The sequence below is a fragment of the Entelurus aequoreus genome, linkage group LG06 (assembly GCF_033978785.1).
Source record: "Entelurus aequoreus isolate RoL-2023_Sb linkage group LG06, RoL_Eaeq_v1.1, whole genome shotgun sequence".
NCBI classification, from domain to species: domain Eukaryota; kingdom Metazoa; phylum Chordata; class Actinopteri; order Syngnathiformes; family Syngnathidae; genus Entelurus; species Entelurus aequoreus.
In genome coordinates this window covers 17,436,476-17,454,858 of record NC_084736.1, presented here as the reverse complement: position 1 = coordinate 17,454,858, position 18,383 = coordinate 17,436,476, and the positions used below count along the sequence as shown (strand labels likewise).

At 34.8% G+C, this 18,383-nt stretch overlaps 1 protein-coding gene across 3 annotated transcripts in view; it reads right to left on the bottom strand.

Annotated features, from left to right (window-relative positions):
* Positions 1-2,171: 2,171 nt before the first annotated feature.
* Positions 2,172-18,383, bottom strand: part of LOC133651903 (plexin domain-containing protein 1-like) — a 30,435-nt gene continuing 14,223 nt past the window's right edge. For all 3 annotated transcript variants that reach the window (XM_062050122.1, XM_062050121.1, XM_062050123.1), the window contains 5 exons: positions 15,171-15,252; positions 15,013-15,073; positions 9,768-9,873; positions 9,541-9,692; positions 2,172-6,991 (listed from right to left, as the gene is read on the bottom strand). In XM_062050122.1, the coding sequence (XP_061906106.1) occupies positions 6,881-6,991; positions 9,541-9,692; positions 9,768-9,873; positions 15,013-15,073; positions 15,171-15,252 (512 nt within the window). In that variant the 3' untranslated portion in view covers positions 2,172-6,880. The remainder of the gene's footprint in view (positions 6,992-9,540; positions 9,693-9,767; positions 9,874-15,012; positions 15,074-15,170; positions 15,253-18,383) is intronic.

The window sequence follows — 18,383 nt, the reverse complement described above, 5'->3', positions numbered from 1 at the left end:
AAAAACGATACTGGTTTGACGAGGGCACTCACTTGAGACAAATATATGTTTTTATTGCAGGGGTGAAGTCACTGCCAAAAATCCACAAACACACAAAAATATTTTTTACTCACGCCCAAAAACTTGCAAGTAAAAAATAAATAAATATGGAAGTATAAAAAAACATTCACAAGTGGAAAAAAAAAAAATTCTACTAATTAAAAAAAACATTCGCAAGTATGAAAACAATTTTCTGTAAGTAAAACAACGATTCACAAGTACAAAAAAAACAATTTTGCAACATAAAAAAATAGTTTTAAGTATAAAAACAATTTTCTGCAGCTACAAAAGGATTTGGAAATATAAAATCCATTTTCTTCAATAAAAAAAACGATATTGGTTTGACGAGAAAAATATATGTTTTTATTGCAGGGGTGAAGTCACTGCAAAAACTCCACAAACACACTAAAATGTTTCTACTCACGCCCAAAAATTTGCAAGTAAAAACAAAGAAATTCTGGAAGTAAAAAAACCATTCGCAAGTGAAAAAAACATTTGGAAATATAAAAAACAACTTTTTGTAAATAAAACAACGATTCACAAGTACAAAAAAAAATATTTTGCAACATAAAAAAATATTTTTAAGTATAAAAACAATTTTCTGCAGCTACAAAAGGAGTTCCAAATATAAAATCTATTTTCTTCAATAAAAAAAAAACGAGACTGGTTTGACGAGGGCAATCACTTGAGACAAATATATGTTTTTATTGCAGAAGTGAAGTCACTGCCAAAAATCCACAAACACACAAAAATGTTTTTATTCACGCCCAACAATTTGCAAGTAAAAACTAAAAAATTGTGATAGTAAAAAAAAACGATTCGCAAGTGAAAAAAATACAAATTCTGCAAGTAAAAAAAACATTTGCAAGTATGAAAACAATTTTCTGTAAGTAAAACAACGATTCACAAGTACAAAAAAAACTATTTTGCAACATAAAAACATATTTTTAAGTATAAAAACAATTTTCTGCAACTACAAAAGGATTTGCAAATATAAAATCAATTTTCTTCAATAAAAAAAACCCAATACTGGTTTGACGAGGGCTATCACTTGGAACAAATATATGTTTTTATTGCAGGGGTGAAGTCACTGCCAAAAATCCACAAACACACAAAAATGATTTTAGTCACGCCCAACAATTTGCAAGTAAAAAAACGTACGGAGCCCCTAAAGGGACATGGAGGAAAACATTTTTTTAACAATTTTTATTTTTATTTTTTAGACATGTATCTCGTGCGCACGAGAAAGTTTCTCGTGCGCACGAGATACATGCGTAAAAAAAAAAAAAAGTTTTTAATTTTTTTTTTTTTTTTTAATTCTCCCATGTCTTTTTAGGGGCTCCGTACTATTTTTTGTATGTAAAACAACGATTCACAAGTACAACATTTTTTTTGCTACATAAACTAATATTTTTAAGTACAAAAACAATTTTCTGCAGCTACAAAAGGATTTGCAAATATAAAATCTATTTTATTCAATAAAAAAAAGATACTGGTTTGACAAGGGCAATCACTAGAGACAAATATATGTTTTTATTGCAGGGGTGAAGTCACTGCCAAAACTCCACAAACACACAAAAATGTTTGTACTCACGCCCAAAAATTTGCAAGTAAAAACAAAGAAATTCTGGAAGTAAAAAAACGATTCGCAAGTGAAAAAAATAAACATTTCGCAAGTAAAAAAAAACATTCGTAAGTATAAAAACTATTTTCTGTATGTAAAACAATTCACAAGTACAACAAAAAACTATTTTGCTACATAAACAAATATATGTAAGTATAAAAACAATTTTCTGCAGCTACAAAAGGATTTGCAAATATAAAATACATTTTCTTCCATAAAAAATATATTGGTTTGACGAGGGCAATCTCTTGAGACAAATATGTTTTTATTGAAGGAGTGAAGTCACTGCCAAAAATCCACAAACACACAAAAATGTTTTTAGTCACGCCCAACAATTTGCAAGTAAAAAAAAACGTACGAATGCCCTAAAGGGACATGGGGGAAAACATTTTTGTAATAATTTTTTTTTTTTTTTTTTTTTTAGACATGTATCTCGTGCGCACGAGATAGTTTCTTGTGCGCACGAGATACATGTCTAAAAAATATTTTTTTTTTAAATGATTAAAAAAAAAAAAATTCTCCCATGTCCTTTTAGGGGTTCCGTACTATTTTTTGATTCACAAGTACAAAAAACAATTTTGCTACATAAACAAATATGTGTAAGTATAAAAACAATTTTCTGCAGCTACAAAAGGATTTGCAAATATAAAATCAATTTTCTTCAATAAAAAAAAACGAAACTGGTTTGACAAGGGCAATCACTTGAGACAAATATATGTTTTTATTGCAGGGGTGAAGTCACTGCCAAAACTCCACAAACACACAAAAATGTTTGTACTTACGCCCAAAAATTTGCAGGTAAAAACAATGAAATTCTGGAAGTAAAAAAACGATTCGCAAGTGAAAAAAATAAAAATTCTGCAAGTAAAAAAAACATTCGCAATTATGAAAACAATTTTCTGTATGTAAAACAACGATTCACAAATACAAAAAAGCAATTCTGCAACATTAAAAAATATATGATTGAGTCCATATTTGTACTCGTGTTCATATAAAAAGAAAGTAGGTTACCTGCTTTGTGAAGTGAATTGTGAAGTGAATTATATTTATATAGCACTTTTCTCTAGTGACTCAAAGCGCTTTACATAGTGAAACCCAATATCTAAGTTACATTTAAACCAGTCTGGGTGGCACTGGGAGCAGGTGGGTAAAGTGTCTTGCCCAAGGACACAACGGCAGTGACTAGGATGACGGATATGCACGATTTTAGCTGCCTGAAAATGTACCAGACTGGTGACTTTGATATGTACAATATAGTATAGGGAAAAGAGGTGTTGTGTGTTCTAATTGATATTGTTTATAAGCCTAATTGGGAAAAAAAAAAAAAACACTTTTGTAATTATTTCCCCATATCTAACATTGGAACACATAATATTCCACAACCAAATATACATGGCTTTGATTGTGTCTTGTTTTGCCAACCTCTTTTTTGTGTGTGTGACAAAATCAAGGTCCAACAAATCAGATTTTTTTGGCTCCATCTGTTCTGTATTGCATGGCTGTGCAGTCATTGACAGGCCACAGGGATGGAGGGATGGAGGCAGGAGGCAGGAGGAGGTTGAAAGAAATCAAATGCTCTCACGTTTGCACACAACTGCTATGTTGGACTGTAAGAGGTATCAACATGTGTTTAGACTGACACCTGCTGCTGATACGCTTGCTACACCTGACATGTTTCATGCATTCACTTCCTATTGTCACTTTTACATTCTGACCCAATTGTTTATTAAACACACAATGATCCATCCAGAGTACTTTAGGACATCCTAATAATATTAAATAACATATATATTCAAAGTTTTCTCATTTTGTAACCATTTGATTTTTATTTTAGCACAGATTATCTCATCCTTTTCTGTGTTCTTGCTTTTAATTTCATTCATGGATTATGCCACGGGCCTGTTAAAAAAAAACTAACTGTGAGCTGCATCCCTGGTTTGCAAATTGGACACCAATTTTTTTACTTCCGATACAATTCTGATATTGGAGCCTTGAGTATTGGCGAATGCCAGTATCGATCTGATACGGTATCAGCAGGAATCATACTTCCTTTCATTATTTTGTAATGTGCATTGTTAGAAGAGGTAGGTTTAAAAAAAACACTACACTACTAGTTATTGATCGTCTGGAATGGATGTATGCTGTCTTCAAATTAAAGTGGAGTGGTAATTGGTTTGAAGTAAGTTGAATGATGCGGACACGTTTGTCACTGGATATTTTCTAATGCACTTCTGCCTTGAAGACTTTGTATGTGTAAGTAATATGCAACTATAATTATTTGATACTTGTTTATATTGACAAATGTGCTGTTTTACACTGCAATATTGTTCAATTAAGCCAAAGGACACTCATTACTAGGGGTGCTCAAAAAAATCTATTTACATCAAAATTCTTATTTATTCTACTTCAAAATTATTATTATGTATGTATATTTTTTAAGAATGTATTTCTAAAAATACATTTTGAGTTCATCCCCATGCTTACTCGCTGCACCTCTACATCATATGTCAGCAACCAAATAATACATCAGGTTAATCAAGTTGAATCAAGAATCAATTCTGAATTGAATCATTATCAATCAATCAATCAATGTTTATTTATATAGCCCTAAATCACAAGTGTCTCAAAGGGCTATCCCAAGAATCGTAACCGGCTCAAATCACCAAAGATTCACACCTCTACTTACCGTATTTTTCAGACTATAAATCGCAGTTTTTTTCATAGTTTGGCCGGGGGTGCGTCTTATACTCAGGAGCGACTTATGTGTGAAATTAACACATTAGCGTAAAATATCAAATAATATTATTTATCTCATTCACGTAAGAGACTAGACGTATAAGATTTCATGGGATTTAGCGATTAGGAGTGACAGATTGTTTGGTAAACGTATAGCATATTCTATATCCATCCATCCATTTTCTACCGCTTACAGTTATTTGAATGACTCTTACCATAATATGTTACGTTAACATACCAGGCATGTTCTCAGTTGGTTATTTATGCGTCATATAACGTACACTTATTCAGCCTGTTGTTCACTATTCTTTATTTATTTTAAATTGCTTTTCAAATATTCTTGGTATTGGGTTTTATCAAATAAATTTCCCCAAAAAATGCGACTTATACTCCAGTGCGACTTATATATGTTTTTTTCCTTCTTTATTATGCATTTTCGGCCGGTGCGACTTATACTCCGAAAAATACGGTATTACGTCCGTCTAACTTTTGTGCTGTTGTGTGCTCAGTTGTTGTGCTAGCTCCTAGTACCCTATAGCTTAGCACAGTGATTCTCACTTTCTTTTTTTTTTACTAAGTACACCCTCAGAAAAAAACTTGGCTCTCCAAATACCACCATAATGACCAACATTAAAATACAGTAGCTTAGTAGGCCAAATTTTTCATTAAAAACAAGGCAAGAGTTTTATTTAACAAGTATATTTAACATTTTGGTCACTGTAACATTACACACAGTTTGAACAGTAACAATGTGTTTGAATATAGGAAATCAAAACAATGTAGTTTAATCAAGAGATTCTTTGGCGTACCACTAGTGGTACAGGTACCACAGTTTGAAAATCCCTCGCCTAGCGTGTTTACCTTTTGTAAATGACTTGACAAAAGTAGAAGAAAAGACTCACCTTGGGTGTTTATCGGAGGACATTTAGATGTTAACTGGCTGTCCAGCTTTGCACACAAGTAAACACTCTGCAAGACTGCTTGTATCAGGTTTTACATGCAAGCCGATGTCCTCCGATACTTTTTTAAACTTTTTAAAAAAAAAATTTTTAACAAACGCTGCAGCGTAAGTTGAATACTTTTCTAAAAATGCGTTAGCTTGATGCTAATATACTTTGGCTTTGCTATTGACATGCTACTGATTAGCATTAGTGATTTTACATGGCAATTTTAACCTCTCAAAATGGGTTGATGAAAACTACAACTAAAATGCACGTTACAATCAAACAGCTGGTGTGTATCAAGAACAATACTTACAGTATTAACACTTTTTAGGGCGCAACAAAAGACTTGATTCAGCAAAGACTAAACTGACTAGCCAACAGACCATGAACTAGACACTACTGCCATCTGAACGACTTGGACTCGCTACTGTAATTGCAATTCAAAGCTGGGGTACATAAGTTATATTCTTTAACTAAAATCATATTAGCATCATACAGTAAATCGTAACAGTAATCATTTAATTTAAGTGGACCCCGACTTAAACAAGTTGAAAAACTTATTTGGGTGTTACCATTTAGTGGTCAATTGTACGGAATAGGTACTGTACTGTGCAATCTACTAATAAAAGTCTCAATCAATCAATCAATTATGAAAAAAACGTACACCTGCGTGCTGTCTGTGCCTTATAATTAAGTATTTTAGTAAATAAAACTCCGGAAGACAAAATAATTTGTCTTTGAGGCAATCGACCTCCCCAGATCCAAAAAACCAAAGAAGAGCCAAATCTCGAATAAATATTGGGCCGGCGTATTCAAGATGGAGGGCATTGCGGACCAGTCTTGGAATAACTTTGGATGCGCAAGTGGCTGTTTTCCTTCTAGGCAGGTCATCTAATGTTCCATTCCCATATTGTGTATGTATCCTTTTGCGTGGCGACGTGTGTTACCTGTAAAAATACGAACTAGGGGATCCTTAGATGCAACTTTAGACTGTCAACAACCTATGCGTGTGCACGTGCAGGTCTTGTGCACAATTTTGTGCACTTCCAGAGAGAAGGAGACTGGGAGGGACTACCTAGTGGATGGCGGGATTTACAGTTTGACTTCTGCCTGGGGACAAGATTCACGTACCCCAGCTTTAATGTCATACTTGCAAAGACTCAGAAATGTGTATTAAAACAAGTACTTAACATAATCAGCTCATTTTTAAATGATGCAATTATCAAAATTAGCATAATTTTTTAAAAATATTAATACAAACAAAAGAGCCAAATTAATATCATTGAGTAGTGGTTTTAATTTAAATGTGAACGGTACCCATCCTTATAGAAGTCTATACCAGAGAGGCTCAAAATATTAGAAGCAGCTCTCAGGAGACAAAAATGGACATTACTAGATTTCTGGATTTCATTAGATTAGTGCAAGTGTACTTAATGTCCTTGTTTTTTTAATGGTTGCTTGGTTATAAAGGCTACTAATAATATGCAATGTGCTGCTTTTTAAAGTAGGTTTTTGGAATGTCAAAGAATTGCCTCCTTTAAGGTCCGTCTTGGACGATGCTGCTCCTCTCCTGCCCGTCTCCTTCTACTTCAGTGTAGCCAGGCTGCTGCTTCTGAAACTTCCAGGAGGGCCAGTAGCTCCTGTGTCGCTGGAGAAGATAGATACAAACATAATCAATCAAGCTTTATTGCAGACTCCAACGTTCAAGTAGACATACAATCACATACATTACATAAAACAAACAAAATACAGGATAAAAGGCATTATCACATAATATTAAAACAGTGCTTGTGGATATTCAGTAAAAGGTATCCAATAAATAAATAAAAGCAGCAATAAAAAAAATATATATATACATTTTATAAAATGTGTCTACACATTCTATAAAAGTGTTTCCATATATACGATTGGTACCTAACAGAACTACACCTAGGATTGGTTATCTGTATAATAAGCTCTTTCTCGGACCCCTGCAGTCTACATGTACATTTAAACAATAAAATAAATTGATAAAATAAATATTAGGGCTGCAAATCTTTGGGCACCATGTGATTGGATATGATTCAAATCTTAGGGTTAACGATTCGATTCATGAATCGATTCTTGATTCTGAACGATTCTCGATTCAAAATCCACACTTTTTTTTAACATTGGGTGCCAGTTCTATGATTAACTACCGGTACATTCATTCATAAAATAGATGAACAGCTTTGATGAATGCATATATTACTTAAAAGAAAACTGTTGTTGTTTAAAAAACATTTAATATAGTCAAATACAAATAAGGCAAGAGAATTATCCAACAGTTTTTTTTCTACCGCTTGTCCCTTTCAGGGTCACGGGGGGTGCTTGAGCCTCTCATTTGCATTCGGGCGGAAGGCGGGGTACACCCTGGACATGTTTTACAGCATATATATATATATATATATATATATATATATATATATATATATATATATATATATATATATATATATATATATATATATATATATATACACATACATATATAATATATATATATAATTTCAAAATATATTTTGCATAATTTTTTTTGATTGGTTAAGTGAAGTGAATTATATCTATGTAGCTCTTTTGTCTATTGACTCAAAGCGCTTTACATAATGACACCCAGTATCTACATCAGTTGTCCCCAAACTAAGGCCCACAGGCCATATACAGGACATTTTATATATATATATATATATATATATATATATATATATATATATATATATATATATATATATATATATATATATAAATAAATATATGTATATATATTTTTTGTTTGTTTTTAAATCGATTTTTTTGGTTTTTGTTTTAATTGGTTAAGTGAAGGGAATTATATCTATGTAGCGCTTTTCTCTATCGACTCAGAGTTAATTCTTTTTACATTGTTGCTACAAATTATTGTTGCAGAGGGGGGGGGGGGGGGTTACCCACATATGCGGTCCTCTCCAAGGTTTCTCATAGTCATTCACATTGACGTCCCACTGGGGTGAGTTTTCCTTGCCCGTATGTGGGCTCTGTACCGAGGATGTCGTTGTGGCTTGTACAGCCCTTTGAGACACTTGTGATTTAGGGCTATATAAATAAACATTGATTGATTGATTGACAGTGTAATAATTATTGTTACCTGTGGTAATGCCATCATGATACAACATTTGTAATATAATCCTTGAACAAAGTAACAGTGAAGCTCAATGTATTAATCACTGAATGGAGAACTATGGATGTGATGAAATTAATTATCCTCTTACCACTCTCTTTCAGGCAAAACTGGATCATTATGCTTACACATTGTACATGACCTTTTGCATTATATGAATTAATATTATTATATGTTGTCTACCTTGTACTTTTTCTGTGTGATTGCCTGAAATAAATGAAAAATGTATGAAAAAGCGCTTTACATAGTGACACCCATTATTTACATCTTCAAGCTACATTTAAACCAGTGGGGGTGGCACTGGGAGGAGGTAGGTGAAGTGTCTTTCCCGAGGACACAACGGCAACAACTAGGATGGCGGAAGCGGGGATCGAACTTTGAACCCCCAAGTTGTTGGATGCTCTAGCAACCGAGTCACGCCACCCAAGAATCGTTAGTAAGAATCGCGACTATTTCGAATATCGATTTTTTTGACACCCCTAATATCCATCCATCCATCTTATTTTTCTTATTCAAAGTTGGGTCGCAGGGGCAGCAGCCTAAGTAGGGAAGCCTAGACTTTCCTCTCCCCAGCTCCTCCCGGGGGATCCCGAGCTGTTCCCAGGCCAACTGGCAGACTTAGTCTCTCCAACGTGTCCTAGGTCTTCCCCGTGGTCTCCTACCGGCCGGACGCACCCTAAACATCTCCTCAGGGAGGCGTCCAGGGGCCATTCTACCAGATACCCAAACCACCTCATCTGGCTCCACTCTGAGCGCCTCCTGAATGACAGAGCTTCTCACCCTATCTCTAAGGGAGAGCCCCACCACTCGACGGAGGAAACTCATCTTGGCGGTTTGTACCAGTGGTCTTGTCCTTTCGGTCATAACCCAAAGCACATGACCATAGGTGAGGATAGGGACGTAGATCGACTGGTAAATGGAGAGCTTTGATAGCTCCTTTTTCACCCCGACGCACTCATCTCACGACAAATAGATATATGCAAATACAAAAGACAAACATGATGGGACAAACTAGCTGCGCTCACCTGGATGAAGTATGCGGCAGTTGGGTGGCAGTGGATGTAAAGAGCCACAAGCATCAGAGCCAAGAGTAAGACCAGAGCGGATGCAACACCTGCGAGGACTCCTGCGTTAGCCCAGCCATCACTACTGCTTGTGGTGGACTCCTGCTTTGCATCTGTGTATAACATAAGCCACATTAATATACATATTACTTCACGTGCAGGAAACAAACATCAACAACTCTCCTCACCGACACGTTTGCAGCCGTCTTGTGGAGTAGTCACGGTCACTTCCTGGGTTTCTGGTGTGACAGAAGTGTTATCGCCATTGTACTCATCGCAGGTTGTCCCTATGCTCTATGAGTATACAATAAAATAGCAAACACACACCTGTTAGAACATGAAACGCACCTGATCGCAATAATTACATCCAATACAAGAGTTCCGTTTAAAACTGCCCCTTTTAAGAAGAATACGGTTTAGTTCTACAGCAGTAATGTTCAAAGAGTTGCCTGGAGGCCATTTTCAGCCCTCATTCAGCTCGTTTTTTTATTGGCCCTTGACTAGAGGAAGGAAACTTTGGGCATCTCACAATTCGATTACAATTCTTGGGGTGACGATACGTTTCAGAATCTATTCTGGATTCTTGAAAACAGGTTATAGGTTACAAACGCTCTTCTTGGCTGCTGACAAAGGACTTATATGCGCAGTGTTGGCCTACAAACGTCCTTTTTAAAAAATGTATTTAGGGCCCGATCATCAAAAAGCTGAGAAGACCCAATTGAAATTGCTTTTTTCATTACTATCCTCCCACTTCGCATTCATGAGGCCCTTAAAGGGGAACTGCACTTTTTTGGAATTTTGCCTGTTGTTCACAATCATTATGAAAGACAAGACGACCGATGGATTTTTTTCTTGAATGCAGTCTAAATATTAAATAAACGTAAATAAAAGTCCGCTTACAGCGGAGCCAATGGGAGCTCCGCTATTTCGCACATAAAATCCAATAAATAACCATTCAAAAAGCGCCAACAATACTCCATTTACATTTTGTGACTTGAATATTAACCAAGTATTAGTGGTATTGTTATTATAAGCGCTAACGCAGACAAACTATTTATAGCGGCGACGTGATCACTTCCGTGTGTCCCTTGATTGATTGATTGAAACTTTTATTAGTAGATTGCACAGTACAGTACATATTCCGTACAATTGATCAATGGTAACACCCGAATAAGTCTTTCAACTTGTTTAAGTCGGGGTCCACGTTAATCAATTCATGTTTACATCGTCAAGTGGTCGGCTGCTTCTCGCTTCTTTGCTCCCTGTAAGTTTATTGTTGATCATAAATCATGCATCTCACCTGAAAAGTAGATGGCTGAGAATATAATCCAACAAGTAAGGACACTTTGACAGCCATTTAAAACCTCGAACCAACGAGAACGACACAAAAAAACGCTTGCCCCCCCCACCCCCCACCCCCCACGCTCCCACCCTGTTTTTTCGCAACGATTATGAGACATTTTTCACCTAAATGGGAATATATGAACATCCTAGCAGTCGGCATTGTAATGAAAGCCGACCTTGCACAGTAAGTGATATTTTATTATGTTTGTTGGCTGGAACCTGGTATTTCAAAAGGTTACAGGTTACAAGAGCTTCTCTTTGATTAAAAAAAAATAAAAAAATGCTGTTTTTTTTAAAAGAATCAATTTCTGGACTAAAAACTTTAAACAACTATGTTTGATAATATTATTACTATTATTGATAATTTAATGTATTGATACATTTTAGTTTTTCCTTTTTTCAGTGGTGTATGTAATAAGTTCAATGGAACCTCAATTTACAGAGCAAACTTATTTGTTTCTTGAACATGATTTGTAAATTGAAAAGTTCGTATAGTGAAGCACAGTTCCCTAAAAGAAACGATGTAAACATGGATAATTAGTTCTAGCCTCGACAAACATCCATATTTTAGCTAAAAAAATGCACACTTTTGAAGACATTATACTATGTATGTCTATATACTATGTATGTCTATATACTGTATATATATATATATATATATATATGTATATATATATATATATATATATATATATATATATATATATATATATATATATATATATATATGTGCACATGTATATGTTTTTATATATATATATGTATGTATATGTGCATATGTATACATGTATGTGTATATACACACACACACACACATACATATATATATATATATATATATATATATATATATATATATATATATATATATATATATATATATATATATATATATATATATATATATATATATATATATATATATATATATATATATATACACATATATATGTTGGGAACTCGCATGGCTGCCGTTTTGTGACCCCAAGATGCAAGAACCAGGAGAGCGAAGAGGAGGTAAGATGAGTTTTAATCTCAAATGAATCAGTCTTGTATAAACGTTCCAACATAAATTGAGGAGTGCTCGAGACAAAGTATAAATAGGATACATGTTGATTGGCAGCAGGTGTGGACCGGCTGCCAATCAACGGCAGGTGAGGAAAAAACAGTGCTCCGCGGAACAAACAGGAAATAGAACAAAATAAGAGCACTGACGGATTCGATTCAATATCGATTCTTGGGGTCACGATTCGATTATAAATCTTTTTTTTTTTCGATTCAACGCGATTCTCGATTCAAAAACGATATTTTTCCGATTCAAAACAATTCTCTATTCATTCAATACATAGGATTTCAGCAGGATCTACCCCAGTCTGCTGACATGCAAGCAGGGTAGTAGATTTTTGTAAAAAGCTTTTATAATTGTAGAGGACAATGTTTTATCAACTGATTGCAATAATGTAAATTTGTTTTAATCTAATATACATACATATATACATATATACATATATATATATATATATATATATATATATATATATATATATATATATATATATATATATATATATATATATATATATACAGTGTATATAAATTAGGGGTGTGGGAAAAAATCGTTTCGAATTCAAATCGCGATTCTCACCTTGTGCGATTCAGTATCGATTCTCATTTTTCAAAAATCTATTTTTGTATATATATATATTCATTTATTTATTTTAATTTTTTTTTACATTTTTAATTAATCAATCCAACAAAACAATAAACAACAATACCATAACAATGCAATCCAATTCCAAAACCAAACCCGACCCAGCAACACTCAGAACTGCAATAAACAGAGCAATTGAGAGGAGACACGAACACGACACCGAACTAACCAAAAGTAGTGAAACAAAAATGAATGTTATCAACAACAGTATCAATATTAGTAACAATTTCAACATAGCAGTGATTAAAAATCCCTCATTGACATTATCATTAGACATTTATAAGAATATGAATAAATAAGAACAATAGTGTCACAGTGGCTTACACTTGCATCGCATCTCCTATGCTTGACAACACACTGTGTCCAACATTTTCACAAAGACAAAATAAGTCATATTTTTGGTTCATTTAATAGTTAAAACAAATTTACATTATTGCAATCAGTTGATAAAACATTGTCCTTTACAATTATAAAAGCTTTTTACAAAAATCTACTACTCTGCTTGCATGTCAGCAGACTGGGGTAGATCCTGCTGAAATCATATGTATTGAATGAATAGAGAATCTTTTTGAATCAGGAAAATATAGTTTTTGAATCGAGAATCGCGTTGAATCGAAAAAATCGATTTATAATAGAATCGTGACCCCAAGAATCGATATTGAATCGAATCGTGGGACACCCAAAGATTCGCAGCCCTAATATATATATATATATATATATATATATATATATATATATATATATATATATATATATATATATATATATATATATATATATATATATATATATATATATATATATATATATATATATATATATATCACAAATATGACAAGGGGGTAATTGATTAACAATTTGTTTATTATCAAAACAACAACGGTAAGCTCAACTGTCAACGCTTAAGTCCCTTTGGTGCTCTCAAATCCTTTTTACTTTGTTGTTGGCGAATGTTTGTGGCATGCAACCAACAAGAGAAGATGATGGCAGAGCCACAAGGCGGAGAAGTGAGGGCTAGCAAAGAGAGGGGGGTGCGGAGAGAAGGGCAGTGTGTGTGCTCTCTAAGTCTAATGGTGCATTGCATTTACATCTGAAGTCGGAAGTCGGAGCTGGATAAAGAGGAGGCACAGAGACGTAGAACAAAAACACATCAAGAAAAAACACGACTGAAAAATTAACATGTATATACGTCAAACAATACTATCTATACGGCTATACGGTTTGCCAAATATGGTCAGAAATGCTGATATTCTGATTATTACATTAGCTTCTACTTGTGGTTAAAACTCGGGGAAGTCATCTTGAAAAAACATTCCTTCACTTTTCCGATTTGGAAATCCGACCTAGGGGGTGGTTCCAGTCAAAACTTCCGGCACGGAACTGGGAAATTCCGACTTCCCAGTACAAATCGAATGCCCCATAAGTCCAGGCTGGTTTGTTGACTATTTGGGGCCATATTAAGTAAGCAAAATAGACAAAACAGAAACACATGCTGCAGCACTGAGAAGTAGTGACAAAGTAATGGACTGAGTAAACAGGATGTAACGTAGAAGGCTCCGCCTCCCCAAAATAGCCACGCCCGAAGGCTTCCAGTTGCACACCAAATAAATGAATGAATGAAACGTCCCTACACCGAGACATGGTTCGCATACAGAGGCACATTTGGCGCAGTCTAAAAGTTTGCAAATAGAGAAGTAAGTATTGTAAATCTGTGACTGGGTTGGGGTTTCTCCATTCTCTTTTATTATATTGATTAATATTCTGTGATTTTTGTAATAACATTAAAATACATTTTTAAAAATATCTATTTTAGGCTAACACTGCGCGTTTAACTCGTACATTAGCAGCGAAGAGGAGCTTTTGCAACCTGTAACCAAGGTTTTATTATCATTTATTTAACAAAAAATATATTTGTGGAAGTTGCCCTCCCGTGGGTTCCCCTGATTGCGACAGATCCTCTGGTAAGCCCGGTAGTCAGGGTTGACAATTGTTTTATTTTCTCACACGCCACGACAGCACACTCTTCTGCGACTTTTCAGTCTTTGTTTTTAGTCTTTTTCTCGGCGTGTATCTCTCTCGCTCCAACTCCAACCCGGTCCCTCTTCCCGGCTGCTGCTAATAAGGGCGACAGGTGATTAGATAACAATCCCCAGCTGGGCAATCTACTCACCTGCCGCTGACTTTGAGGCCGGTTCTAACACACCCCGCTCCGCGGCAGGCCCGCAGACCACGCCCCCTCCACAATTTTATTATGTTAAACCGAGAATCGATGGTGAATCGAATGCTCACCTTAAGAATCAGAATCGAATTGTGAGGGGGCAAATAAGCTCATCATACACTTTTTGCAACATTTAGTCATCCTTCCCGCCCAATGGTACCTCTTCCAAGCAGCTAAAGTCCAACCATTCCTGCCTGTGTCGATCCATGCCATCTGAACACCTAAAAACGTGTGATAAGATATAAAAAGTGTCAATATACATTCAATGCATAAAGAGCGGCATTGTTTACAAGAAAGTAGCGTGTTAGTCAAACTCGCCTCTGGAGAACGTTACACCAGCTGCAGCCGGACGTTTGATTGGACGAGACGCAGCGCTCGCAGTTGTCATGTTGCAGGCAAGCTGAACAGGAAAAAAACAGAAGTTCAATCAAAGTCATCAATATCTTTATTGAAATTATTTTTACAAATGTAACATCCTTTTATTTTCCCACACAAATTACATCCATTCCATGTCAGAATGTTAATGGTAAAATCCAGTTTATCTTTTGTCATTGTCAACAAACTAACGTGGCTAATGTGTTATTTATTTGATCTTTTCCACTTACTTTAAGTCCCACCTATTCCCCAACCCACATCTTAACCGCTCTCCAATGTTATCACAATGTATCCCAATGGTTGTTAGCATGCTAGCTGTTAGCATTGATAACATTTTCTTGTGATTTTCCCAAAATTAAAACAGATCCGACTCAGGATTTTACGTAGTCTACTGTACATAGTCTTTATGCTCGCTATTAGCATGGTAGCAACAAAACATTTTTGAGATTCTACCGAAACTAAAACAGGTAGCAGTTAGTACTTGAAAAATGTAGCTGCTACCAATCTTGGTAGCTTTAGCATTTTGCATATCACATTGCCATTTTGTATTTCAGCATCCTTATATTGAAGCAAGAAACTGTATTTTACATTGTTATCACAATGTATCCACATAGGTTGCTAGCATGCTAACAGCTAGCACTGACATTTTCCTTGGATGCTCCCAAATCAACGTAGGTCACAGTCAGGACTTTATGTAATTTACGATCACATTTTTTAGGATTCTACCACAATTAGAATCGGTAGCAGTGACACTATTGTTCATTTCTAATTTGTATTATTTATTATTTTTTATTAATGTTTTTAATGAGAATGTCAATGAGGGATTTTTAATCACTGCTATTTTGAAATTGTTATTAATATTGATGCTGATGTCGATAATGTTCATTTTTGTCTCACTACATTTGGATTGTTCCGTGTCATGTGTATGTGTCCTCAATTGCTCTCAATTGCTCTGTTTATTGTTGTTCTTAGTGTTGCTGGGACGGGTTTGATTTTGGAATTGTATTGCATTGTTGTGGTATTGTTGTGTATTGTTTTGTTGATTGATTAATAAATTCATTAAAATTTTTTTAAAAAAGAATCGGTAGCAGTTCGGACTTTACGGACATAATAGCTACCTATCGTGCTAGCTGCTAGCTTTAGCATTTTGCATTGCCATTTTGCCTTTTAGCATCTATCTGTTGAAGCAAGATATGTTCTAATGTCATCACTGTGTAACCACTCAGGTTGCTGGCGGGCTAGCTGTTAGCATTTTAGCTATTAGCATTAATAGCGTTGACATTTTCTTGGGATCCTCCCAAAATTAAAATAGATCACAGTTAGGACTTGAAGAAAGTAGTAGAAACCTATCTTCCTAGCTAACTGCTATCTTTAGCATTTTGCATACCATTTTGCGAGAAAAAAAAAAGTGTGGAAGTGTGTGTGTGTGTGAGTGTGTGTGCCAAATTGTCTATGTTTATTGTTTTAAATTGTTAATCAAAACCAAAATACAAAATGTTTATTAAATATTAAAATTTCTAAATGGTTTTCTTATCTTAATTAACTCAAACATGTAAATGGAAAGAGTAAAAATAAACAAATGTAAAACAATTGCCAAATTGAAAATGTAAGCATTAAGATATATTTTTAAAAATCCAATTGTTTACAACTATTGTTTTAAAGTGGTAATCAAAACAAAATTATTTTTAATTAGTAATTTATTTTACCTGCAACAAAAACAAAACATTTTAATTGAAAAAGTACAAATGTAAAACAATTACCAAATCAAACATGTAAGCATAAAAAATAAATAAAAAAATAAATTGAGAGTTGTGCGATTTTAGTCTATTTATTTTCTTTTATGTACTTTACGTATTTATTTTCTTTTTAATTAAATGTTGTTCTTTTTTATTATTAACTGTCCTTAGTGTTATCCTGCTTCTAAATGTATATTTTAACTGCTGTGCAGCACTTTCTGATTTTTTTATGTTTTTTTTAAATGTGCTATATAGATAAAGTGAAAGTTTACATCTATTGTTTGAATGTGGTAATTAGCATGTTAGCTGTTAGCTTTGCTGGCATTGATATCCTCCCAAAATGAAAAAAGGTCACAATTAGGACTTGATGAATGTACAAAACCCAAAACCAGTGAAGTTGGCACGTTGTGCAATTCGTAAATAAAAACAGAATACAATGATTTGCAAATGATTTTCAACTTATATTCAATTGAATAGACTGCAAAGACAAGATATTTCATGTTTAAACTGAGAAACGTAATTGTTTTTTTCAAATAATCATTAACTTAGAATTTAATGGCAGCAACACATTGCAAACAAGTTGTCACAGGGGCATTTTTACCACTGTGTTATATGGCCTTTCCTTTTAACAACACATTTGGAAACCGAGGAGACCAATTTTTGAAGCTTTTCAGGTGGAATTATTTCCCATTCTTGCTTGATTTACAGCTTCAGTTGTTCAACAATACGGGGTCTCCGTTGTGGTATTTTGCGCTTCATATTGCGCCACATATTTTCAATGGGAGACAGGTCTGGACTACAGGCAGGCCAGTCTAGTACCCGCACTCTTTTACTACGAAGCCACGCTGTTGTAACACGTGGCTTGGCATTGTCTTGCTGAAATAAGCAGGGGCGTCCATGATAACGTTGCTTGGATGGCAACATATGTTGCTCCATTAAATCTTTCAGCATTAATGGTGCCTTCACAGATGTGTAAGTTACCCACGTCTTGGGCACTGATACACCCCCATACCATCACAGATGCTGGCTTTTCAACTTTGCGCCTATAACAATTCGCATGGTTCTTTTCCTCTTTGGTCCGGAGGACACAACGTCCACAGTTTCCAAAAACAATTTGAAATGTGGACTCGTCAGACCGCAGAACACTTGTCCACTTTGCATCAGTCCATCTTAGATGAGCTCGGGTGTTTCTGGGCGTTGTTGATAAATGGCTTTCGCTTTGCATAGTAGAGTTTTAACTTGCACTCACAGATGTAGCGATGAAATGTAATTAATGACAGTGGTTTTCTGTAGTGTTCTTGAGCCCATGTGATGATATCCTTTACACACTGATGTCGCTTTTTGATGCAGTACTGCCTGAGGGATCGAAGGGCCGTAATATCATCACTTACATGCAGTGATTTCTCCAGATTCTCTCGAC